This window comes from Protomyctophum parallelum (genome assembly GCF_964188405.1).
Source record: "Protomyctophum parallelum genome assembly, chromosome: 14".
NCBI classification, from domain to species: domain Eukaryota; kingdom Metazoa; phylum Chordata; class Actinopteri; order Myctophiformes; family Myctophidae; genus Protomyctophum; species Protomyctophum parallelum.
The window spans coordinates 49,997,590-50,023,913 of NC_139709.1; the positions used below are offsets into that span (position 1 = coordinate 49,997,590).

At 43.4% G+C, this 26,324-nt stretch overlaps 1 protein-coding gene across 1 annotated transcript in view; it reads left to right on the plus strand.

Moving 5' to 3' along the window:
• The window catches only part of slc6a9 (solute carrier family 6 member 9), a gene marked incomplete at both ends in the record, with an annotated part of 48,336 nt that overhangs the window by 15,857 nt on the left and 6,155 nt on the right, over window positions 1-26,324 (plus strand). The window contains 6 exons of the mRNA XM_083781660.1: window positions 15,659-15,815; window positions 17,002-17,133; window positions 19,549-19,852; window positions 21,890-22,022; window positions 23,576-23,710; window positions 23,923-24,026. Coding sequence (XP_083637786.1) covers window positions 15,659-15,815; window positions 17,002-17,133; window positions 19,549-19,852; window positions 21,890-22,022; window positions 23,576-23,710; window positions 23,923-24,026 — 965 coding nt within the window. The remainder of the gene's footprint in view (window positions 1-15,658; window positions 15,816-17,001; window positions 17,134-19,548; window positions 19,853-21,889; window positions 22,023-23,575; window positions 23,711-23,922; window positions 24,027-26,324) is intronic.

Sequence of the window (26,324 nt, forward strand, 5' to 3'; positions counted from 1 at the left end):
TGGTGGTACTGATACCTTTACTCAAGTAATAATGTGTGTACTCTATATAATAATGTGTGTACTATATATATATATATATATATATAGCACACACATGATGCTCTGTAGAACAACCTGCTGCTGGCAGAAATATCATCTGGACGTGCTGTCAAATGCTCTGCGTTGAGTTATGCAGCAGCACCTGGGTTAATCACTTGGACCACGCCTCCATATTCTGGAGGGTGCATTCGCCAAGAATATAGCCGATCTACAAGCTCACACCGGCTGTTTTGGCAAAAGATATTTGGTGTAGACAGGAAGAAAGTACAGTTGTAACTCAAGTCCGGTTGTCTAAGACATTAAGTGGTTAAACTTTAACTTGAATTGCATTACGCAATGTCGCTTATCTTTTACAATAACTGCATTTTTGTTACATTCATAAGAAAGACATTGAAAATAATAATGGGAGATATAATGACATATTTTTACACACTTTTATTTGTGTGTTTATGGATTTAAGACGCAGCAACGCAGACCCACTGTGCCGCCTTCTATGCCTTCTTCATGTTGCCTTGAAATACCTTTTGCAGCAGTGCTGCTACAGTACTAGTCTAGGGCACCGTATGGTACAGTATGTGTCATACACGTGGTGTCTGATCGATGGAGCTGTTTGCAGAAGCCTTGCATCTCCATATTTCATCTGTTTGTTATTTATAACTTACTGCCTGATTCCGTGCTTCGTACTTATGACAAAGTAGTGAAACTAGCAAAACCGACAAGCTCACAGTGTGACATGCTCTGCATGTTTGGAACATTATCGCCTAAGCCTGGTTCAAACCAAAGGTTTCAACCTGGGAGGTGCGGTTAAGTCTGTCTGTGAGCTTGTAGTCTCTCGAGTCGAGACAGACTGTTGACTCTGTCAAAATTCTAAGGAAAATAGGGCGCTGTTTTTCCCTTATTATTTGACGATGGGTTCTCAGATTGGTGAGCTTGTGACTAAATCATAACTACGTTGGATCCATTGGAAGACAGGTTCCATTGGACATACAAGGTTTCCCGACAGCAGCAATAAATAGCAATTAAAGAAGGGGTTTGGGGCACCACATGCCTGCATTAGGCCCCCAAATCACTTAGTCTGTCCCTGACTCCCTGTGCATTCTGCTAGTGTGGATCTGTGTTTACCTAAATGAACCCCAATAGCTGCTGACACCCTGCCAGACCACAGCAGATGGCTCCCATTAATTTAACAAACGCCACACACACACACCAGTTGTGCACTTGGTCCAAGTACATGGATGCTATTCAGATCTCGTAAAAACAGGAAAATAAAGCAACATCTTTGTCTTCCATTGAGCCAGGAAGCAAAAATGTATAATATAATATAATATTTTCTTGTCAATTTGGCCCAAGGTTATCCAGCCAACTCTCCTACTGGAGTTGTAGTTTGTGTGCGTACGTACGTGCGTGTGTGCATGCATGCGTGAGACTTGAGTCAGTGGATTGCACTGCATACCATTCCTCCAATCGCCTCCTAACGTGTCAGGGTGCTTTCCAATTAATTTACATATTAATTATTAAAATTAATTAAAATTAAAAATTACATATTCATTATTGTTGGGCAAAACCTCCTATCTCCATATTCTAACGGTTCGTGTTTTTCAGAAATTAATGCCATACTTGATCACACTACAGCATCACCCAAAAGCATCAAAAGTAGGGCCCAGGGCCAGTGCTCCAGTAAAATGCAATGAATACAGTGATACTGTAAATACCACAACAAAGTGTGGACTATATTATATTATATATTATTATGACCAGGCAGTATAGGCACACATCAGCTGTTTGTTTACAACCACAGACTGTGTTTACCACCTAGATGGGTGGTTTCTCACAAAGCTGGTGTAACATGTACCAAACTAAAACTTCTCTCATTAACGTCAAGACGGTTATAAAAATTTGATGCCAATTAAGGGAAGGCAAACATTGTGTGTTTGATTACTCCACCCCGATGTTTGCCTTGCCTTTCCGGTTGCATTTTAATATCCAGATGGATGTTTTATTGTCTAGACACCAATAGATGACTTTGAGGGGGATACCATTAAAACCATCCCTGGCTAATACGACGTATATGCCTTAATACATTTGACTTGCCCTGCCCCTGTATATAACTAAAATTTGAAATTGAAAACACCTTAAATATTTTATTTATTTTATAAATAGTTTGTCTTGCACTCAATAGTTCCTGTCGCAAGTTGATGATGTCATGTGTGGTCCAGCCCTTTGGAGTATGGGATGCATGTGCTAACTAAAAAAACTACTTAATTATTTCCATGGAATATATTCCATACATTCCATATGGCTGGACCAGAAATGGACAGCATCGTTGTGATGGGTCTCTATTGAGTGAAAGATTAACTATTTCTGAAATAAAAACAATATTTTAAGGTGTTTTTAATTTTAGAGGGTAATTTTAATGTATTAAGACATATTTGGCTTATTAGCTAGGGATCCCTTTAAAATAATATACAGGTTTATCAGCTACCAGTAAGAAACAGTTGCGAACACTCGTTGCGAACTTGTAGATTTGCTATTTTTTGCAGAATGTTTGCCTACCGGTATTTCTGCCGAACGTTCTCCTATTATGACATGCCCTGAATAAGGAAGCAAGGGTTTATGTGGCTAAATGACTAACTGTTCTATTAAACAGTGTGCCAGGCACTCGAGGCAAAGTTTGGAGATGGCATGTGTGCTGTAGTCTACGGATGACTACATGTCCCTGTAATTGTGAGTGCAAGATCTTGCTATGCAAATACTAATTTTGCAGTCCCTCGGGGTGCATCAATTAAACGGTATGACATAGAGTATTAAAGTGACTGTGTGTGTGGCAGCATTGACTACTATTATGGCGCGAGGCACTTGGAGCATTGTTGACCCACTGTGTCAATAGGTTCCCTAACCTTTTATAAGTCCTGCCGTCTCACCGCTGGATCACCATAGCATTGATGTTCCAGGACCTCCAGCCTCATCAGTTCTTCAAGTGCCTTTGAGGAACACATGCTCTCCAGGCAGCAGGCAGTACATTCAGGATGGTATGGACCTATAAGGTGCCGTCAATGCTGCTGGATGCTGAAGTTGCACACCATGGAAAACTGTGATACAATTTAGGCATTTAGCAGGCACTCTTAAAAGGAACTTACAATAAGCAGGTTGAAGACATGCATCAAAATGCTGAGAGACATTGTAGTGCCTCAGTAAACAAGTATCACAGGTAAACCAAGAACATATAGCATCAGTCTAAACAATGTAGTAAATCATAAAAAAAGATCTGTATGACTAGGATACCAGGTAAACACATCTGTCCAAATAACATGCTATCTAAATTAGATTTAACCTATGCAGTCTGCATGGTCGTCAAGACTAGGCCAAGTGCTATAGGCTAAGGTGGAGTCCGAAGTGTTGAGTCTTCAAATTACGGAAATGCAGTATACATACGGTAAATATATTAGGGTGCAACAGTTAAGCAAACTAACCAATTTAATCTATTAAGTCAATATTTTAATAAATCGATATAAGAAAAGCTTAGCTTTTCCTTTCTTCTTTTTAAACGTCTTTCTGCATTTTATGTATGTGTTCACCTTGCTTATTGTAAGTCGCTATGGATAAGAGCACCTGCAGAATGCCTGAATTGTATTATACTGACTGCATGTTGTTTGCTATGCCCTGCTAATCGTAGTGTGCATGGCTGTAGGGTAGGTTATGTGGCCTTCTCTACTCATCACCAGTATTTTCAACTGGATGTGATCAGCAAGTGGAGTAAGCGCATTTATGTGGAGAGATGTGACATTTTTGGGAGGTTGAAGACCCAGGTGTGCTGACGTCCATTCTGCATCAATTGTAGATGTTTGAGGGAGCATGCAGGTAAGAAAAGATTTGTAGTAGTTGAGCCTGGAAATGTCTAGAGCTTGAACGAGTTGGGGTCCATGTTTTAATCATGCTCACTCAGGTCTGCGTCTGTTCAGATCATATTACCTCAGCAGGTACCGGGTCTGTTTAATACCTGTAGACAGAGCTGAATTAAGTGCTGTGTAACGTGATGATTTAGGCTAATCTCTCAGAATCTTTCAGCACTACTGCCTTAACACAATGTTGTTAGTAGGAAGACACGGAAGCATTGACTGAAGCATTAGCCTGACTGACTGACTGGATGTATGGAGTGGTGCAACCTGGATTGACCGCTAACTTATGGGCGTCCATCTTCCCCTCCCTTAATTTAACTGGACCCAACTTTCTGTCATCTCTCTCCTCCTTCGGACACCCCTCCTTTGGGTTCAATTAATCAACCGTGGAGGCCAGTTATTCAGTCACTGCCCAATGGGATCCTGTGGTATGCAGCCCCTACGCTTGCAGGGTGAGAAGTCCATGGTTCTACCCTGCCTTTAGGCCTATTACGTTCAGCTCACAGCCCTCTCATAAAGAGAGCTTTGAGGAATCTGTATCTGGTGAGATGGGCTGGATCCTGTGGGCTGTTTTGTCCCATAATAGCCAAATGGATTGAGTCCCCAATGGACAGACGTGTTTACTAAACGCTTCGTAGGTGGTGCAAGGGAGATTACGTGTGCCACTCTTGAGTAATTAGGGGCCAGCATGTGCATTTTTGACATGCATACCAGTTACATGTTACAATATTATACCAGAAGAGGTGGATCATGTGTGTTGGTTTGTGCCGATTCTCCCAGCACATCACACAATCTCCTTACCTTTTATTTCATTCACTTTTCTCAGAAATGTCATACTTTTCATATACAGTATAGGCCCATATTTTGGCCACTAGGGCACCCGGATGCCACACCCTAACACTGTGACTCGCTGAAGCATTGTACATCGCTGCTGTTTATTTTCATTAATGTCCATTTCTGGCGACAGACGGTGGACAAAGTGTGTGCTATCTCTCTCCATTAATTAATTGCCATCTGGTTATCTTTGTTGTAGCTTAATTGAAATGTGTAATTAGACAGACGAAAGGCTATGCAGTAGACGGTTGTTTATTTGCTGACCGTGGTGCTGGTGTGCAACAGCGATGAAGGATGGCATGTACGGAGGTGGATTATCCATAGCCAACTTTTATTCAAAACAGTACATGGTACGTTGTGAACAGATTGCAGAAATAAAACAATTTTGCAAGCACATCGAGTGTCAGACCAATCACACACAATTGTTCGGTCAGATGTTGTTTGGACTATGTAGCCACCGAAACGTTTTAGTGAAAAGAACGATAATTTCCATTGCATTCACTAGTATTTTCTTATTTCAGTATCACTTATTTCAATTATTGCATAAAGCAAAATTCCACCTGGCTTCTTTTGAACCCACCGACATAGTTCAGTCAGAAAACTCACGAATAGATTTAACCAATATTTATTATAGAATGAGAATACATGTGTGGCTGTGCATATAATATTTTATCTTTAATTTAATTTAATTAAACACCATCATTAAATATTAAGAGCAAGGAGATAGATATTCAATAACAACCCCCCATGGGGAACAGAAATAACAGAGCCCACGGGTGGTGCTGGGGTGGCGGTAACATAACAACAACAACAACCAGGAACCATATGAAGAAGGAAGGCAGGAAGAAGCATGCAGTCTATAGGTGAGCTTAAAGGACAACTTTAGTTTTTTTCAACTTTTATTTGTTATTAGAGAAACTAAAAGGTGAGTGTTCATTTTCTTTAATTTGCTGCTTTCTTTCGTTTTGGGGATTTTAGCAGTTTTTGACAGGGGGGCGGGGGCATTCGAGCATGGGGCAAAATATGTATTTTTTTACAAAATATTATGGCGATTCATTATTTTATTATTTACTATAGTTCTAATAAACCCAATAAATTACATCTGGCCACAAAAGATCACAGGATCTATTTAATGTGACAAACTGACATATTGAGCCTATACACACAGTATAAGCCTTCCCCCAGTAGGCTACCTTCACATTCAGTAGATCATGTGATCTTCTGTGGCCAGATGTTATTTCCTGGGGTTTATTAGGACTATAGTGAATAATAAATAAATAAATCACCATCAAATTTGGTAAAAAAATACATATTTAGCCCCATGCTCGAATCCCCCTGTCAAAAAGAGCTAAAATCCCTAAAACGAAAGAAAGCAGCAAATGAAAAAACCTTTTAGTTTCTCTAATAACAACCTAAAACATGAACCTTGGTTGAAAAAAACTAAAGTTGTCCTTTAAATACCCCGCCCAATTGATCAGCTGATCCACCAGGATCTCCGTCCGTGTGTCCGTCCGTCCGTCTGTGTACAGCTAATCTCCGGCACCGTTAACCCAGTCGATGCCAAACTTTGCACACACACTCCCTGGATGCCAACGATGAACCTCTGCCCCAAATCTTCCAGAACGGCCTGTTATAGCGCCACCAGGAGGCCGCCTTTTTTTTTTTTTTTTTTTTTTTTAAGATATTTTTTTGCGGCTTACGCCTTTAATTGATTTTTTTTTAAGGGATAGAAAGTAGGCTGACAGGAAACGGGAGAGAGATGGGGGGATGACATGCGGTAAAGGCCGTGTCGGGTCCGGGAGTCGAACCCGCGGCACACCGCGACTGGATCACCAGTCCGGTGCCCAGACCGTTACGCTACGGCCTGGGCCTAGGCCGCCTTTTGTAAAACTCATTTTTTGATATATTCAATATTTTGTCCAAAAATCCCGAAAATCGTTACACAGTATCTCTATATGTGCTCTAGACAGATCTGTCCGATATTTCATATTCCATCCTGATTGGCTTTAAAAAATTGCAGGATTGGCCCATTTTGAACAAAAAGCATCAAATCATGAACGCAGCGTGCAATTTACGTGAAATCTTTCACAGACGTTCCTACTAGGCTGAGGCATATATCCCACCCTTTTCACATTGGCCTGTTATAGTGCCACCAACAGGTGGATTTTTGCAAAACACATTTTTGGAACAAAATGCCTCAAATCATCCAATTGCCATCCAAGGCGTAAGAAGAAATGACACCCTTTTCACATTGGCTTATTATAGTGCCACCAGGAGGCCACAACCTGACCTGCCCTGGGGGAGACCTGTGCCCCGAGGGGCACTTTTTCTAGTTGAAACTTTATTTTAAGCATCTGGCATTCCCAGAGGTATTGCATCTCTCTCTCTCTCTCTCTCTCTCTCTCTCTCTCTCTCTCTCTCTCTCTCTCTCTCTTTCTCTCTCTCTCGCTCTCTCTCTCTTCTCTCTATTTATTGTAACCTCATATGTCCAAAACTGTTACTTTTCAGGCGTCTTGCCTCATTTTGAGCTTGTAGATCTGGTACTTTTGATACTTTTGTGTGCTGCTGATCACGATCATCACGTAGGGCATTCATTTATGAAGAATCATAAACACGTGAAACTTGGAGATAAGAGGTTTCTTTAAAAAAAGAGGTTTCTGCCTGACAGCGGCGTTATACTTGATCGTACAGAAATAACATGTTTCATCTTTACTGATGCCACCGGTTTCTGACAGGTTAGAGTGAGAGACATGCACGTTTGTGCACCACAAACATGCACATGCAATGCACGCACGCTCTCTCTCTCTCTCTCTCTCTCTCTCTCTCTCTCTCTCTCTCTCCTTTTTCCTCCTGACCCTTGGCTTTTCAGTGTTTGAACAGATGTCAGATGAAAAGACATGTTCTTTTTTCTCTTCTGTCCATCCATTCCATCGCTCCTGGCTCCATCCAGCCCAGCTTCTCTTGCCACTCATCTATAGCTGATAACATAATGTCCCTTGCTCCTATACTGCTGCAGTGAAAATCCTCACGCAGAGCACACCGACTTTACCCAAATGGACGCCCGCCCTCAGAGTTACATTAACACAAGTGCTACTGATCTGCTACTTTTCATGCTTTTGTGTGTGACGCTGCGGCTGCGGTATGATCAGGCACGGCATTCATTCACGAAAAAGTTAGAATGTGGAGATTTAATCTCCATGATCTAACCTTTTTTGTGGGGGTTTTCTGCCCGACGGCAATGGTATGGAATTGTATAATGGAGGAGTATATGAAGGGACTTGGCAAAGAAGCCAAACATCCCGACATAGAGACATGATGTGGGTGCTGTGCTCAGGTGGCCACCACTGTTCACTATAGTCCCCCGCAGAGACTATAGAGTCATTGCCAGTACATGGTGTTCGGGCTGAGTGATGCCGGCAGAAAGTCGAGCTTGTTTGTGGGTCGCAGATGCGCATATTGTCAAGTTGAATCAAAGACGGCTGCTCTGAAGCATCTCTCTGCTCTTGTTAAACATCAGTTCTGGGGAACTCAAGAAGACCCTATTTAAAGAGCTGTCTGAATCAGATCTCACTCAAAAGTGTTTTTGTTTTTCATTATCAGTTAACTTGCTTTAGTGTTTGCTCTGTTTTCAAAGATAACTATCATTAATTATACAACAGGTCGTTTTGAGGAGGCAATCTGATTTCTAGCAGTGCTTAAACCACATTATTTCAACACCTAATCAAAACATACAATTCAGCCGTGCTTTTGTCTCAGAGCACAGCAGACTATAGGCTAGCTAGGTTGTAGTAGCTACAATCATCTGTCATTGTAAAAATATTATTTTTCAGCGATTCTCTTAGTTTTAAGGGTAACTGTTGTATAATTGCAATATTTCCACAGAGGGTGTTCTTTAACGTCATTAATGCACTTCTGCGATACTTCGGTACCTATGGCACCACAGGCGTTGCATTAATGACATTAAAGAACACCCTCTTGTGTAATATTGCTTAATTATGTCCATATTATATACCATAACTTGTTAATTTATGTGTACAGTCAGTCCGAAAGAAAGAAAGAAAGAAAGAAAGAAAAAAAGAGAGGCTTGTTTGGATGCAACCCAGTTCACTGTCCAAAATGCTGTTTGGCAGGCAACTCGGAACTCGCCAACATCTGCTGCCATAAGCTCTCTGTGTGTGTGTGTGTGTGTGTGTGTGTGTGTGTGTGTGTGTGTGTGTGTGTGTGTGTGTGTGTGTGTGTGTGTGTGTGTGTGTGTGTGTGTGGTGTGTTACACCTCACTGACCGGGCGACTGCTGTCAGCAGAGGAGTTTGAGAGGTTAACACTGCTGTCTGTCAAAGTGGTTTTGTGTGTGTGTGTGTGTGTGTGTGTGTGTGTATGTGTGTGCGCGAGTGCATGTGTGTCTGTGTGCACTGCACACATACATCTGTGCATGCGGAGGACAGTTCTGCCAATTATCTTTGGTACATAGGACGGTAAGTGATTATTCAGGCTTGCTGAAGTACTTTCTTTTTGCTGCAGGGGAGTAGAGTAGAGGAGATGAGTGAGCAACGGTGCTGAGAGCAAACGCAGGAACGTATAAGCTCCCATCAATATAAATCCTACATTAAATCAAACAGCTCCAGAAAATCTATACAATGACAGAAATGTATTGTTTGTGTACAACGCTGCCCAGTGCCTCGAATGTGACTGATTCTCTCTCTCAAAAAGAGCAGATATACAAGCTCACAGTGCGTCACAATACTTTTTTAGGTACAGTATATCAATTTGCTGGGGATCCTTGCCTTGGCACTATACAGTTTGAGAAGCACTGGTTTAGGCAACCTGGTTTGATGCTACTACTGTATACTGTATACCGGCCTTTGTCTATCTCTCAGTCTGTGTCTTGTCTGTCGTCCTCTTTCTCCCCCTCCATCCTCTTTTCAGATTCATTAAACAAACACAAAACCACCCTAGCTCTATGAGGCGATCCAGAGGTATAGCTGATGAGGCATTATGGGAAGGCATGCCTCCAGATGCCCATGACCCATATTTTAATGTGAATCGTACTGTATATAGTATAACTACTATCATACATTTGTATGGGCTTGTTACAGAATCCGGTGAGACGGGTAATTGGATGTGTAGATTGTGTCTTCTAGTCTTCGATTCTTGGATTTGTCCTCTTGAATGATAGGAAAGAACTTTTACATTATGTCCATATAAATGTGACTTATGTTGTGTGAAAGTGTCATTCACTTTAACCATTTAAGCCCTTTTGGATTCTTCGTTGTACAATGGTCTTATAGATATACATTGCGTACAGTTAAAAGTTGTTAAAACAAGGATGGTACAGGGACACTGCAGCATCAGGTTCACCTTTCCTTTAGCTAGTGTGAACGATACTATTGTTTGCCTAAACGAGGCCCACATCCCACCTCACGTAACACCTTGCCTGTGATCACTTTTGCATTATCCAGTTTTAGCATAGCTTGTGAACTTGTACTTGCTGTTTTCAAAGTTTTAACCCATTCTGACCTGGGATCAGATTCATACGAGGTTTCCGCTGGACACACACTGGTCTGATTATAACCCATTCTGACCCGAGATCAGATTCTAAAAAATGTCAGTCGTTCTTCGATTTTTCAAAAATAGCAGACCTACAAGCTTGTATCGCGCCACTCGGTGGCGCGATATGAGCTTGTAGATCTGCTTTTTAAATAGCTAAAGCACAACATGATGCTGACACCAAAATGGGTGCCCGGTCAGAATGGGTTAATATATTCTATTCAATCAAAGGATGGATGGATGCCACCGCTCTGCCATAACATTCACGAGGGTGCACCAAAATGATCCGAGCAAATCATCGTAATGATAATCAGAAATGGTTCATTATTTAAATGTAAGATGAAGCACAATAGGCACCATTAGACCATTATAGGCGATTTAAGATATATGCTTGATTTGCTCAAAATAACGAATGAATGGGCCCTGTCTCTGTGCGTTTGTGCGTGTGTCATGTATGTATCATGTATTAGGTGTGTGCATGTTACATATTCCCTGCATGGGCTCTCCTCTGTGTGTGTGTGTGTGTGTGTGTGTGTGTGTGTGTGTGTGTGTGTGTGTGTGTGTGTGTGTGTGTGTGTGTGTACTAAGTTTCTAAATAATTGATTATAAAAAAAACTATTTCGGACTTTAGTCCCAATGACATTTGCAGGTTAAACATTGGCATGTTCATGCTCAGGGCCTTGTTTTGTAGTCTGGCTGGGATGTAACTGAAACATCAAAACGTTGTCACTTCTTACTTGCACCCTGTTATTAAACTAAAGGGCCTAAATTGGTCTGAGCTGCTCCAGCTCAGACAGCCTGCTGGTCAGGGCACCCAGCAGGCTCCATGACATCACAACACTCCATATTTGGGCATGCCTGACACAGAACTCCATAATTATGTACGTGTGTACGTCTGTAACTCATGACACAGAACTCCATATGTACGTGTGTACGTCTGTAACTCATGGGAGACATTGCCTGAAGTCACTGCTGCTGGGACAAAGTGGCAGAAGCTACAACACAGAGACATAATGGAGAGAGAGAGACATGAGGCCATGTGGGATCTTACATAAAGCGCAGATGGTCCGTCTTTCCAACACATAGATGGAAACTAAAGACGGAAGGAAGGCTGGATGAGAGTGTCTGTGTTTTGTCGCTGGCCAGGGGGATTTTTGGGAGCGCAACACAAGGCTGGAACACCTGGGCAAGGAGTGAGGAGGCGGTTAGAGATTAGGGAAGATCCAGACAGGGAGGGAGTGAGGGAGAGAGACAGAGACAGATCTGGAGGCATGACCGATCGGTCATCTCTATCATAATGTGTGGCAATCTTATGATCTTGTACACAATATACACTTGTTTCGAGTGTATGTGTGTATTTTTGAGGGGGTTTAATGTATGTCTTTAGTTAAACGTTTGTTTAGTAAACGCATTGACAATAAAGGAAATTATAGGGACTTATAATTAGAAAGAAAGATATTTGATTTCTAGTAGAGGAAATGCATCATCACTAGCAGGCTGTTTGGGAACAGACTTTGAAGGTGTATTTGGCTTCCTCTGACGAAAACGGGGCATAATTGCAACACTTGTTCCTTAAGGCCTTCCTTTCGGTGAAGAGTTGACCACCAAAACGGTGGTTAGTAAAAACAGAGAGATGTGTTGTGTGAGTGGTCACCTCTTCACTGACAACTGGACTATGAATTGGCTATGAATCAACTCACCCACCCACCCACCCACTATCCTTGTTTGTTTTGTGTTTTCAACACGTACACAGTACCTTCTACACAGTGTGTGTGTGTGTGTGTGTGTGTGTGTGTGTGTGTGTTAGGGGAACGTCTGGGTGAGTTGCAGTGAGGAAGTAGTGGAGTGTTCATTGTTATTCCCAGCGTGTGACTCTCTACAGTACACTGCTGCTCTGTTAAGACGGACTCACAGGTGGGCTGTGTGTGTGTGTGCACGGCGCTGTGTGCGTGCGTGCATGTGTGTGCGCGTAATGTGTGTGTGACTGGAAGAGCCACACACTTGGTTGCTGTTGGCGAGGCCAGATGTGGTATAACGAAGTACTGTAGCAATGGGTGCAACAAGGATATGTACACCACACACACACACACACACACACACACACACACACACACACACTCACACTCACACTGATAAACATTGTCCTTCCAAAGACAACTCCAGATGGTGACATTGTGTGTCACCATCACCCACTGTGACAGTGGGTTCGTTGCGAGGGTGCGCACGCGGGTGCGCACGCGGGTGCGCACGCACACACACACACACACACACACACACACACACACACACACACACACACGACCGATGGGGTCACTCTGAGCATTTCTTTATCAACAACACCTGTGTTTGCTCTTGTCCTTCGTCTTGTCGGTCCCACCTGTCCCAACACCAAGACATCTCAAGCTTTTGTTTTGTTTAGTTTAGTTTAGTTTACCGTAGTTTTCTTCTGCTGACAGTTGGCCACAGCCAGGACCAGAGATAAACATTGTATCATTGTCACTGTCGAGCAGAAGCCTTGTATGACCAAAAGCGTTGTAAAATATATACAGTTAATATGTGTGTGACTGTGTGTGTGTGTGTGTGTGTGTGTGTGTGTGTGTGTTAGGCTGCACAACAGTGACACTTGGTGATGAAAACCAACCAAACGCTATTTTCGTGCTTGGACCCAGGGACACAGCCAGGGACACAGCCAGGGACACAGCCAGGGACACAGGGACACAGCCAGGGACACACAAAGCTCCAGATACGTAGGAGTGGTTGCACCACTCAAAAATGATCTGTGTGCCAATGGATTCAATGTAGGCATTGAGTCACAAGCGCTTTTTTCGGTACCGGGAAAGCCTACGTTGTTATACCTTTGAAACCGGGAATGCAGCCGTGTCGTTTCAGACGTTGCTATTTATATAGCAACAAAACCAGAACCTGTTGCTATGTACTGTATGTAGGAACAGGATTTCTTTTAAACTTTTTTGAAATACAGAGAATTGAAGATAAGAGCTTTCTGCCCGACAGCGATGATAATGTTTTGTGGAACGACTTGCCAGCTGTTTGTCTGTGTTTTCTCATCCATTTTAGTCATTTTGTTTTTCTTTTGTCACAGCCTGAACCAAAGACAAACTGCATCGCAGTAGGGCGAAAATATGATTGTTTTTCAGTTGTTGGCTGCGTTTGTTGTTGATATATTTCTCAGCTGAATAGGACTCGACGTCTGGTTCCTTTGACAGACGCAGTCTGTTGTGCTGGGAGAAATGGCCCTCTGCGTGCGCGCGTGTGTGCGCACATGCACACGTGCCTCTCTGCATATGTAGTGAGTTTTCACAGACTGCTTGCCATGTGTCCAGTGGGCCTGGAGTCACTCCAACAACTTGTAATCAAAATATATAAATCACACTTTCTTGCTGCAGTGTGAACTTGACTGCACAATAACGTCTAGGTTGTCGAGTAATTAGCACCCCCCACATTATGGCTTCATTAGTCCAGATCTGTCAGCTTAGCTTTGTTAGAAACACAAACCGTTGCTCTACATTCTTTGAAGGACTGTTTCGTGGATTGTTTTAAGCACAGACAAATCGTTAACAATCAATCTACAACAAAACATGTTACTTTGGGTGTATATACTGACAGTTCTCTGTTGTAATGGTCACAATGATAACATATCTCTGTATTCTGTGTTTTCAGTCAAATGTACTGTAGGTCAGACTCTGTTATTGACGCCTGGAGGTGTGGCTGTGGGAATGTTACACTTTCCCTAAAATTGCTATCTTGTCTACTACACACCTTTGGGAAAGGGCCCAAGATAGATCTTCTTTGAATAGACAATCATCTTATATCAACACAATTGACACAAGGAATTGACACACACTTCTGCTGATTATAGGAAAATTAGAATCACAGATTTGTGGAGAAGTAGGAGAGAAGGAGACCTCTGAATGTTGTGCCGTAGCCCAACTCCGGACATGTTCATTGCAGGCACGTGCTCTACCAAACAAATTTGGCATAGCGTGTGGTGTTAGAATGCCCCCTTTGGCCTTTCCCAAAGAGGCAAGATAGCAATTTTAGGGAAAGTGTAACAACACACCCCAGGCGCAAATAATGGAGTCTGCAATGCGGCATAATGAATGTAGGGACAGTGCAAGCTGCCCTGCCAGTAATTCAAGGGCAACGGGTAGTGCCAACGGCTAAGGTACTGGTAAATAATAGGGCCCCTAGTCCCTTATGGGTCCATTTGGTTCCGTTTGCACATTCAGATTGATGGGCTTTCTGTGGCCTAATGCATAAGAGGTCCTTGAAATTAAAAAAGTTTGAGAACCACTTCCATAGGTAACTTTTCAAGTCAAAATGATTTCTCTTGAGTAAATAAAGTTCACAAGGGCAGACGGACACAGCTGAGGTTCTAGAGATCAGGAGAGACGGACCATCTGACTCTGGCAGATGGAGTGATGGATGGATGGAGGGAGGTAGGGAGGTAGGGAGCGAGCAAGTGGAACAGTGCAGGAGACGAGAGGAGAAACTTGAAATCAGGACGACAAGACCAAATGCTTATCAGCTGTTCCCAAGGCGCTGATTTCACTTTGCATCCTGTCTGCTCCAGTGCACTTACCTCATGCCACAGATAACATGCCATAGTGGCATGACCATTGACTCACAGTGCTGTGTGTGTGCGTGTGTGTGTGTGTGTGTGTGTGTGTGTGTGTGTGCGTGTGCGTGTGCGTGTGCGTGTGCGTGTGCGTGTGCGCGTGCGCGTGTGTGGTTGTTTAAAGCCTGTTTTATACTTTACAATACAACAAAAATGTTCAGCATAATATGATGACTTGGGCTTTAGACTTTTCTCTACAACATCAGTACTATTTTGAAGGTGAATTCCGGACTAGCTGTTTTCTTACCGTAAAATGTCGATAATAATATCCATTGATCATTGAAAAAAAAAAAGAAGCTCCTCAGGTCCGACCGGCGGGTGAATTGCTGAATTACTTATTTAGATTGCTCGACGATTATATATTTTTGTTTACATCTGTACTAGTAGATGTTGAAAATAAGTCTGCAGAATGTCTGTGGCTTCCGCCTTGACCAGGACGACGTTTAACCCCCGCCTACCTGCTTAAAGCCATTCTGGACGGGAACCCCTTTTGGTGTTAGCCATTGCGCCGCGCCCTATATAATCTTTTTTGTCACTAACAGTGGTTCAAACATCATTTATTGTCATCAGCATTAAAAAAAAAAGAAAATAAATGGCTAGTCTCCTTTAACTTTTGCCATATACCGTATGTTCCTCGCCGACGTCTGTCTGTCTCGTGTTTAAATCTCAGATATGCTCACTCTCTTTCTCTCTCTCTTTCTGCTGTAGAATGGAGCCGTTCCAGGTGAGCCCGCGAAGACAGACGAGAACACGCGGAGAGGGAACTGGGGGAACCAGATTGAGTTTGTCCTGACCAGCGTGGGCTACGCTGTGGGACTGGGAAACGTCTGGAGGTTTCCCTACCTCTGCTACAGAAATGGAGGAGGTACAGTATGTTCCTTCTGACCCCAGGATTTTGGATATTGGGAGATGTATTCAATGTTAACATTCAGACCTAGAGATATTTTATTTTGCCACCAGTTTTGGACATATGAGGTTTCCACCCAACAGAGACGATATACAATACATTAGGACTGTAAGAATACAATATGCTACTTCTTATTTTATAATTTTTCAGATATGTTTAATTTTGAAACATGTAAAGGAATTGTAAGACCAAGGTATCAATATATATTTTGTGATACTTCAGATGTCATTACTGATCCCTGCCAAAAGCAATTAGATTTGTGTTCGGTTTAAAGGGCAGCTGTAGAGTTAGATTGACTACTATACGTTCTTTATGTATTTAATTCTGAAAGTAAATGCAGACCAAAACCCCAGATTGTCCACCAGCACCATTTAAAGTCTGTATAGTTTAATTCGGTCAAGTAACCTCTTAACCGTGCCAATATTCCAAGTCCTTTCCTTGGCATCAGTCCCTCTTATGTTCACATGTTTTCACTGCAAATATTTGGGTTAGTCTTGTATGTTTAGCGGTCACAGAAGCCCCCGTTGAAGGACATAAATTATTGTAAGTGTACATATGCTCTTGTTTGTCTTTTTATCAGCAGGTTGTGATGTTCTGGTCTGATAATTAATTGTACTGGGTACATTTTAGCGGGGGGTTTTAACCACTGTTTCAAAATGATTCACCATTTTTCATACACTTTCAAGATTTGAAAACTGTGACTATGATGTCTGTTGTAATAGCCAACCTGACAATGTATAAAATATGGAAATGATTGTGATGCCATAGTAACTGGGGAACGCCTGGAACCCCCTCAAGGGCCCCCTGGGTGTCCCCACACCCCACTTTGAGAACCACTGTCCTACAGCTGGTATGGGCCAGTGTGGTTCTCAAAGTGGGGTCTGGGACCCCCAGGGGTCCTTGAGGGGGTTCCAGGGAGTCCACAGCTAAACTGGTAACTCTCAGACTGAGAGTGTACAATTTGGTTCAATGTGTACACTCTCAGAGTTATGGGAGTCCCGTGGCCCTAACTGGGGGACCTTGAACTGAAAAAGTTTGAGAACCAGTCAGTGCTTTTGGGGGACATGGCATTAACACTAATGATGTAACCGTGTGTCCCTGGAAGTGTGACTGACTTGCTTGTGTTGGTGCGTGCGTTGTCCAGGTGCCTTCATGCTGCCATACTTCATCATGCTGGTGTTCTGTGGGATCCCCCTGTTCTTCCTGGAACTGTCCTTCGGTCAGTTTGCCAGCCAGGGCTGTCTAGGAGTCTGGAAGATCAGCCCCATGTTCAAAGGTCAGTGCATCCACTTGTGACGCGCACGATGCGTTCATACCGGATGTGCGGTGTGTGTGTGTGTGTCTGTGTGTGTGTCTATTTGTTCCTTACACTGCTGCAACAGTACAGATACTATAATAGCTACAGACATTAGTGAGGGAGAGTTGAAAAGGGATTGATTGAGCCAGTTTATGAGACGTATAGGTAAAAGACTAGTTTTGAGAGTTTTCGCTGCACTACGTGCCCTACTCAAAGCGCTTTGCAGTGGTCCATTCATCCATACATTGGGACTATCCTATCCACTACGTGCCCTACTCAAAGCGCTTTGCAGTGGTCCATTCATCCATACATTGGGACTATCCTATCCACTACGTGCCCTACTCAAAGCGCTTTGCAGTGGTCCATTCATCCATACATTGGGACTATCCTATCCACTACGTGCCCTACTCAAAGTGCTTTGCAGTGGTCCATTCATCCATACATTGGGACTATCCTATCCACTACGTGCCCTACTCAAAGCGCTTTGCAGTGGTCCATTCATCCATACATTGGGACTATCCACTATCCACATTTTGGAGCTGCTCGCTAAGATGCGCTGTACATAACTGGCAAATGGTGCATTTATATAGCTCCTTTATCCAAAGCGCTTTACATAGGTTGTGCATTACATTCACACACATATTCATACACCGATGGCGGAGGAAACCATGCAAGGCACCAACCTGCGCAATTCTTGCAAGTCTTGCTCAAGGACATTTCAACACTAAAGGTCATTACACACTGGCGAATTAGCGACGCGATTTATTCGTGCGAATAATTTGGCTTTTTTTTTTAAACCAATTGAAGTCAATGCAAGCTCAGTGGCAAATGTGCGAAAATGCGACAGTTTTAACTCTGGGGGAGCCCTGGATCTAATTGGGAACAGTTCCAAAGCGGCCGCTCTACCGGCCACTCTACCGCTGAACCACTGCCACCCCCAGTGGGGGCTGTCTGTGTAAGCCTTCGGATCAGACTTGACATAGAGGTGTGAACAGATACTCATGTCATGGCTTTTTCTACCTTTTGTCACCATATTTTTTTGGCAGATTCTTTTTCTTAACCCAACCAAACACTTTCCAGATTCATTTGATCGTTGCGTTCTCTTTTTTGCTCTTGAGAAACGTTGGCTGACCTTCTGAGCCACAAATAAAATGATTGCGTTCTCGCTCCCAACTCGTGTCATTTCAGATACCATTGGCATCCAATGACAGGACACCCTTTCAGTTACCACTTTGACGATGTCGGATCATTTAATGTACACATAATTACGCTAATTGGACAGCGCTGAGTCTGCAGAAGCGGGCTTCGACCACTCTGCCCGGGCACTCGCTTGGCCGTCGCTTCTCTCAGGCACGCCTCGCAGGGTTCAAGACATCTTCAGCCATGTTTTGAACTTGCCAACATTGCCTGGTTCTCAGTCACGTCCACATTCCATCATCAGTCACGTGGCAGCACTTATTCCTCGCTCTGAGTTGAATTGTTGCCGTGCGACCGTTGTGTTGGTGCTGGCAATCATAGACACCTGTTGTCATAGAATGCTTAAGTGCTCTTGAGGTTGAACACGGCTCTGAGGCCTTAGTAATGCATTGTGTCTGCATTGTGTGTCTGCCAGGTGCAATGGAAAGCAACACTTTTGCACATGTTGGACATGAAAAAGCTCCTACCACAGCTGTCACGGTTGCATGATTTGCCTATTTCACTGAATTTGTGTTTTCACAGTACTGTAGAATGTAGATGGTACAGTACATGATGACAGGGTCAACAGCACTTTTCTTAACAATGTTACAAAGTGCTTAGACAATAACAGAACATTGAACACAGAGTAAAATTAAAGGAACTATGCAAGGGATCGTCAATGGGGAGCGGGTCATTATTGAGAAATAAGCAGGGTTTCTTTCTCAATAATGACCCCCTCTCCGTTGATTGTCCCACTTATTACAAGGCTAAAGAAATAAATGAAAAGAAAAAAGTCAGCGGTGGTGTTGAATGAGAGGAGGGAGGCACTATGTGTCTCCTCACTGGCAGCCGAGGCAGTAGTAGCATAATAGCAATGTTTGTGCTAGTCAATTTATTGCCTTTAATGTCACCAATTAAATCTTAAAATGTATTCCCTGTGATGCTGTGACATGGCTATTTAACCCATTTTGACCTGAGATCAGATTCTAAAAATGTCTTCTACATCCTGACATTTTTTCTTCAGTTTCTATGTCAGTCGTTCTTCGAAAAAAAAAAAAAAAGCAGACCTACAAGCTCGTAGCACGCCACTCGGTGGCGCGCTATGAGCTTGTAGATCTGCTATTTTTCAATAGCTAAAGCATAACATAATGCTAACACCCAAATAATCTTGACCATAATATTGTCTTACTAACGTCTCTTATCTCTGTTCGACTCCAGGTGTGGGCTACGGCATGATGGTGGTGTCGACATACATCGGCATTTACTACAACGTGGTCATTTGCATCAGCTTCTACTACTTCTTCACGTCCATGACCAACCTGCTGCCATGGACCTACTGCTCCAACCCCTGGAACACGCCCGCCTGTGTGGGCGTGATGGACTCGACCAGCGGCAGCCTCAACACCAGCCTGGTCAAGTCCATAGCCAAGTTGGCCAACGCCACCTCCAGCGTGGTGGCGGCGGGCGTCACAGAGGTGGTCAACAAGACCAAGAGGACCAGCCCCAGCGAAGAGTACTGGAGGTAAAGAGATGTGTTGGAAACGCTGTGGTTGAAGTTTCAGAACAATGCATGATTCATCGCTTCATTGATAAAATGCACACAGGCCCTATTTTACTACTTTGTCATACTGCAGTGTCACACGCAGATCGCAAAAAATTGCTTTTCTTCGTGATTTTTGTTGTTGTTGTTGAAACGCTCCATTTTCGGTAGCCTGGCTCCAGCTCTGAATTGCTAGCTACGCCCATTAAAAACAATATGTTGAATAAAACGATTAAGGGAAAATTTTCTGAGATTTTGTCATTGATTTGTGAATACCAATGTGGATTAAACGAGGTGAATGGTTGGTTGTTTGGCTAATCGTGGCTAAGCGCTAATCAGCATGCAGAAGGGCTTCAGAACGCCTACTGCTTAGTGCATTCTTGGTTCATTTTTCAAACACTCATTTTTGAGCAACAACCAGGATTAGCATTTCTCGCAGTTCACTTTTAAAGAAAGTCAGACTCCTTTTTTTCTGCAGTTGAAGTAGTGCAGTAAGTGATTGTTTTGATAGGCACTTGAATAGAGCCCTTCATGTGATATATTTTATATACAGTATATGTGAGCTCAGATCAGATCAATATTAAGACTTGAGAAGACAACTAGTTGTCTTTTTTGTGAATATTATTCACAAATGCTCATGATAAACAGTTTAAATGTAACAACTTAGAAAACAAACATTTACATAGGGGAATCCTCCCTTTACCACCCTCAGGGAGATATCAGGCTTCTAGGCTTCAATCTTTGGATAACCGTTATGTAGTTCTGCAAACACACTCACACTTCCTTCATGTGTACATGATAGGTTATCCAAACACAGTGCTGGCATTAACAAGACGCAATTATGCACAGCTTGTATGTTCTGAGGTCTGGGTGGTTCTCTCAGCACACCATGAAGAAAGGGCCACTTGTTTCTTTCCCCTCTGTCTGTTGAAGTAAGCCATTGTTTTGGTATGGCTGCTGTTCGGTGTGCCACACTCCAGCCTTGAAATATGGGCTGCAGCCGTGTGCATGGCTATATCTGGACAATTCTCCTTCTATTATTGTAGCGTTTGCCCCAAGTGATTCAATACCAACTCCTCCATTGTTACTCAGGTTTATTCATGATCAAGCCATTTGAACAGGCTACTGTTGGTCGTAGCCTACCACAAAACACACAGAGCAGACAGCTCTCACCATGCAGCAACAACAGAAAAACAAAGAGAACTGGAAATATAAAGGCTATTTTGTGTCCAGCCCTTAGCTTTAGCCTCTCACCCTGCCGAACATATATCCGCCAGTAAATGCTAAATGGTAAATGGTGCATTTATATAGCGCCTTTATCCAAGGCGCTTTACAGAGATTGTGCATTACATTCACCCATTCACACACACATTCATACACCGATGGCAGCGGAAACCATGCAAGGCACCAACTAGCACATCGGGAGCAATTAGGGGTTCAGTGTCTTGCTCAAGGACACTTCGACAGTAACTCTGGGGGAGCCCGGGTTCGAACTGGCAACCTTACGGTTAGCACATCCAGGCACCGCCACCGCCGCCAGTATACAGGTGTGTCTATCTCGACAGCCAGATTGATTGGCAGGCTGGATTCTCAAATGTTTTTATACCACGGCCCCATTTTATGGGGGTAGGTTTTGAAATAAAGCATATTTTAATATTATAAATCATTCATTGGTAGCCTTGAATTGGAGTGAGAAGAATGCAGTGATTCCTGCTGATATTGTGTTACATAAAAGTGTTTCTGAACACAGATCTTTTGCCAGAACCTTAAAAGAAAGAAAGAAAGAAAGAAAGAAAACTTGTGCTTTTCAAAAACAAATAAGACAGACGTAATGGGAATGTTTCTTTTTTCAGTTGCAACCCCAACTTCATCTTCCTGTGACCCCACTTGGGGTCCCGACTCCCGAGTCAACCCATAGTTTGAGAACCTCTGCTCTAAAGTGCCATATTACAGTTTGACACTGTGACATGTCTGTGTGTATTTAATGTTTCTCATTTTCCCTTTTAATTAATTTGTCAGAAACTATGTGCTGAACATCTCAGACGACATCGGTAACTTTGGCGAGGTGAGGCTTCCTCTCCTGGGCTGCCTCGCGGTCTCATGGGTGGTCGTGTTTCTCTGTCTCATCAGAGGAGTCAAGTCTTCAGGAAAGGTCAGTCTCACAGCTTTGACATCACTATATTTGAAAGGCGTTGTTCTGTTTTGCCTCTAAAGGGGCACGGTGGCACAGTTGGTAGTGCTGTCGCCTCACAGCTAGAAGGTCCTGGGTTCGATTCCCGCTCGGGGCGCTGTGGGTGCTGGCGGCGTGTTTCCTCCTCCGCGTCATCAGTGCCCATACCCGAAGGCGGGGTTGGCGAAAGGGCCTTTCTGTGTGGAGTTTGCATGTTCTCCCCGTGTCCCCTAGGGTAGGTACCCTCACAAAAACATGCAGTAATCCTGGTCTCTAAACTGCCTCCCCCTGGCCAGCCGGAGCGCCTGATGGAGGGGAAAGGAACTGGTTGGAATAACGTGTTCCTTCCACGCGCTACGTCCAACCAGGGAAACTCCCCCCTGTCAGGTGTAAAGGAGCAACTTGGACACTCAAGCATGAAGGAAGCATGAGTTAAGTCCGTTGCTCTCCCCAGGTTGGCGGAGGGTGTGTAGAGCCCAGGATCACATTAGATGATTGACACAGGGATGAAAATGGGTTACAAAATCGTGGGATAAAAAATATATATATAAAAAAAAAGAAAAAGAATCAGGCATTGGGTATGGAGAACCATGCATGCACTGTTTACAGAAGTGGGTTCCAAATGTTTTGTGCCCAAGGCACACCGATTGTCAAGTAAAACATTCAAGCTGTCAAGCTGTCATAGCAGTTCAAGCTGATAATACATAGTTTTTTGTGACAGTTATGGGGAGGGGTGAATAATTAAAATCAATATATATACACTGTATATTTTTACACAGGGACGTGCTGACCATTGGGAAATCTGGGACAACTCTGTCTGTCTGTCTGTCCGGCCGGTCCAGTCCAGGCCAAACCAGGCCGGCCGTTTTATGAAATAAACAAAAAAACAAACAAAACGTCAATCCGTGTTTTCAGGGGATTGCGATAGAGGGCGTTAGAGGGCGATAGAGGGATATATTGCGATAGAGGGCTATAGCGGGATAGATTGCTATAGAGAGCGCTCACCCGCAACCTGTGAGTCAACCGGGGAAAAAATGCGATATAAACAAAACCAAGCCGGATGTTATAGAATTATAGGATTTCACAAAACTAAATTTTTCTCTGCTTTTCGTTCCTAGACAGTGTTTTGGTGAAAACAAGCTATTCAACTGCTAATAACTAAAACACAGAACATTTCCGAAACACACTTGTGCAAGTAGAGACTAACTTCTTTCTTTGGTGTTTACATATTACAAAAATATTCTGTGGGTCTCAAAAATGCTGGCAGTGGCTGCAGACTGTTCTAGAGAAACTCAATGTCCAGGGATATCATTTATATATAGTGAAGATAATATTTTTCACGTATTAGTATGTGGTTGTCACAAAATCCTATGGCAGACCTGGACCAAATGTGTGGCAAACATGTTGTGAATTGAAACATGTGGTGTGTGTGTGTGTGTGTGTGTGTGTGTGTGTGTGTGTGTGTGTGTGTGTGTGTGTGCGCGTGTGCGTGTGCGTGTGTGTGTGTGCGCATGCTTGCGTGTCTGCGTGTCCAGGTGGTGTATTTCACAGCCACATTCCCATACGTAGTTCTGACCATCCTGTTCATCAGGGGAATCACTCTGGATGGAGCCATGACCGGTATCAAATACTACCTGACTCCACAGTGGGAGAAAATCCTTGATGCCAAGGTACTGTACCACTGTAACATTGATTGATTGATTGATTGCCACCCAACATTCATACTGTAGACAGACCGATTTTCTGCATTCTCTTGTGCTCTGGATTTAATGGTGTGTGTGTGTGTGTGTGTGTGTGTGTGTGTGTGTGTGTGTGTGTGTGTGTGTGTGTGTGTGTGTGTGTGTGTGTGCGCGTGCGTGTGCGTGCACGTGTGTCCAACTAGGTTTGGGGAGATGCTGCATCCCAGATCTTCTACTCTCTGGGCTGTGCCTGGGGCGGTCTCATCACCATGGCCTCCTACAATAAGTTCCACAACAACTGTTACAGGTTGGTACCCCTAGTAGGTCCTGTTATTAACGGAAACAAGAAATCCGCCATTAAATGATAGCATCTGTCAGATATTTCAGAGGAAGGGAAAGTCAAGTGAACAATGCAATTGCCGAGTTCAGCAATTTCTCCACCAAAGTGCGTCGATACATACATCAAGTGTACTCATGCACCAATACAGTCGGATTTACCTTTCCCTTAGCAAAATTGGTTTTAACAATTAGAGTGCTTAACTAATTCATCGACCAGTTACTAATTAGCGTCCTGCCATTCTGGCGATTCCAAAACATCATTGAGTATTTAATACCAGTAAGACGCCCTGAGGGCGAGAAGCGGGCGAGGACGCTTGCACACATCCGCCTGGGTGATGGCAGACTGCTGGGCGAGCGCTGACGCTTTGGCATGGGGGGTCAGATCTGTACTGCCCATATATGGAGTGTGTCTACAGGGTTTGATGAGGTCATATCAACATATGGAATGTCAGAACAGGAAGGACGGGTGAGAAGGGATCAACATAGAACCGGTCAGCTCCATATATGGAGATCTAAGGGTTTGAGGTCAGATGTGGAGTTGCTGGCCGGCTCCATATATGCAGATCTAGGTGATGATCCAGTCCATGTATGGTTATCCAGGGTTAGATGAGGTCAGTGTCGTGATCTTCATATATGGAGATGGCCATATATGGTGGCGTGACGTGTCACAAGGCGTGATGTCACAAGGCATAACCATATACAGTTTGGAGGCATGATGTCACGAGGCGTTACCATATATGGAGGCGTTATGTCACGAGGCGTGACCATATATGGAGGTGAAATGCGACCCGCGGTGCCTTTTCCTCTAGTGCAATGAATTGCTTCTGCAAAGTTTCGGATGTTTGCCTTCTTGAATGGCAGCTCTTATCTAGAAAAGTAGCTAGTTATTCATGTGTATGATGAGCCTGTGTGCTTTACTATATTATGTGTGGTGAAACCTTTGGTTTGCATGCACGTATCTGTGTCAGGGGCAGGGCTTCTGTCGGTCTGTAGTGTCTGTTTTTGTCTTTGCTCTCATGCTGCAAATTCCCACAGACAAGTGTGTGTACTGCTTGGGGTTGTGGTGAATTAAGCAGCGTGTGTGTGTTGCTGGGCTGTTCAGCAAGAAGCACTGACAGATGGGGTGGTTCCACTTGGTCTTTTCATTACAACCTGGTGCATCCATCATGCCAGTTCACATTAACTGCGAAGGTGTGAACACTCTTGGCCACATTGCGAGCCAGGCTTCCTGCTGAGGCGGCCTGGCTCACATCGAGTTCACATCCCAGTGAAGTTTAGGTAGCTATTTGGGCACAATCTAGACCAATTAGGCCCTATGTATTGCATTTATGCCTTGAACGCTGAAAACGTCCTACATGCTTGGTTGTTAAATGCTTATTGGTCAGGCCTAGGGATGTTGAATCTGGATTCATGTCTGATTGTCACCACGCTGATTGTGTAATTATGTCATTAACTGTTAAGGATCCCTGGCTATTGAGACAAATATGCCTTAAAACATTATACTTGCCCTCTATAACTAAAAATAAAAACACCATAAACATTTTATTTCTTTCGTGAAAAGATAATCTTTCACTCAATAGGAACTGATCCCGTCGCAAGTTGACGATGTCATATGTGTGGTCCAGCCCTATGTAATGTTAGCACATGCTAATACAAATTATTTAAAAATATTGCTTTGATGCTCATATTAACCTTAGGAAGTATTAAGTTGTTTTTTGAGTGGTGCAACCACTCCAAGGAACAGCAATGTCGGTGTCCGCGTGTCCGCCTATGTGTTGGTTCACCCACCTATGTGACGTTAATGAGCACGAGTATGACTATTAGTACCAGTAGGGGCGCTGTTGTGCCAGAAACAGAGAGAGAGATAGTGCTGTACTGTTGTCTGCTAATGAGAGAGAGAGAGAGACAGAGAGAGAGAGAGAGAGAGAGAGAGAGAGGGGGGAGGGGGGGAGAGGGGAGTTGCACCACTCAGTTCACACAGGTGTGATTTGTATTAGCATTATGCATTCCATACATTCCATAGGCCATATGACATCATCAACTTGCGACAGGAGCAGCTCCTATTGAGTGAAAGATTCTCTATTTATGAAATAAATAAAATATTGAAGGTGTTTTTATTTTTTTATTTTAGTTGTAGAGGTATAATGTTTTAAGGCATATTTGTCTTATTAGCCAGGGATCCTTTTAAGCTTAAAAGGTACAGTAGACTATGTAAATCAATGGTCCCATTACTGTAAAAAGCCAAATGTTTTTGTAGCATATAACC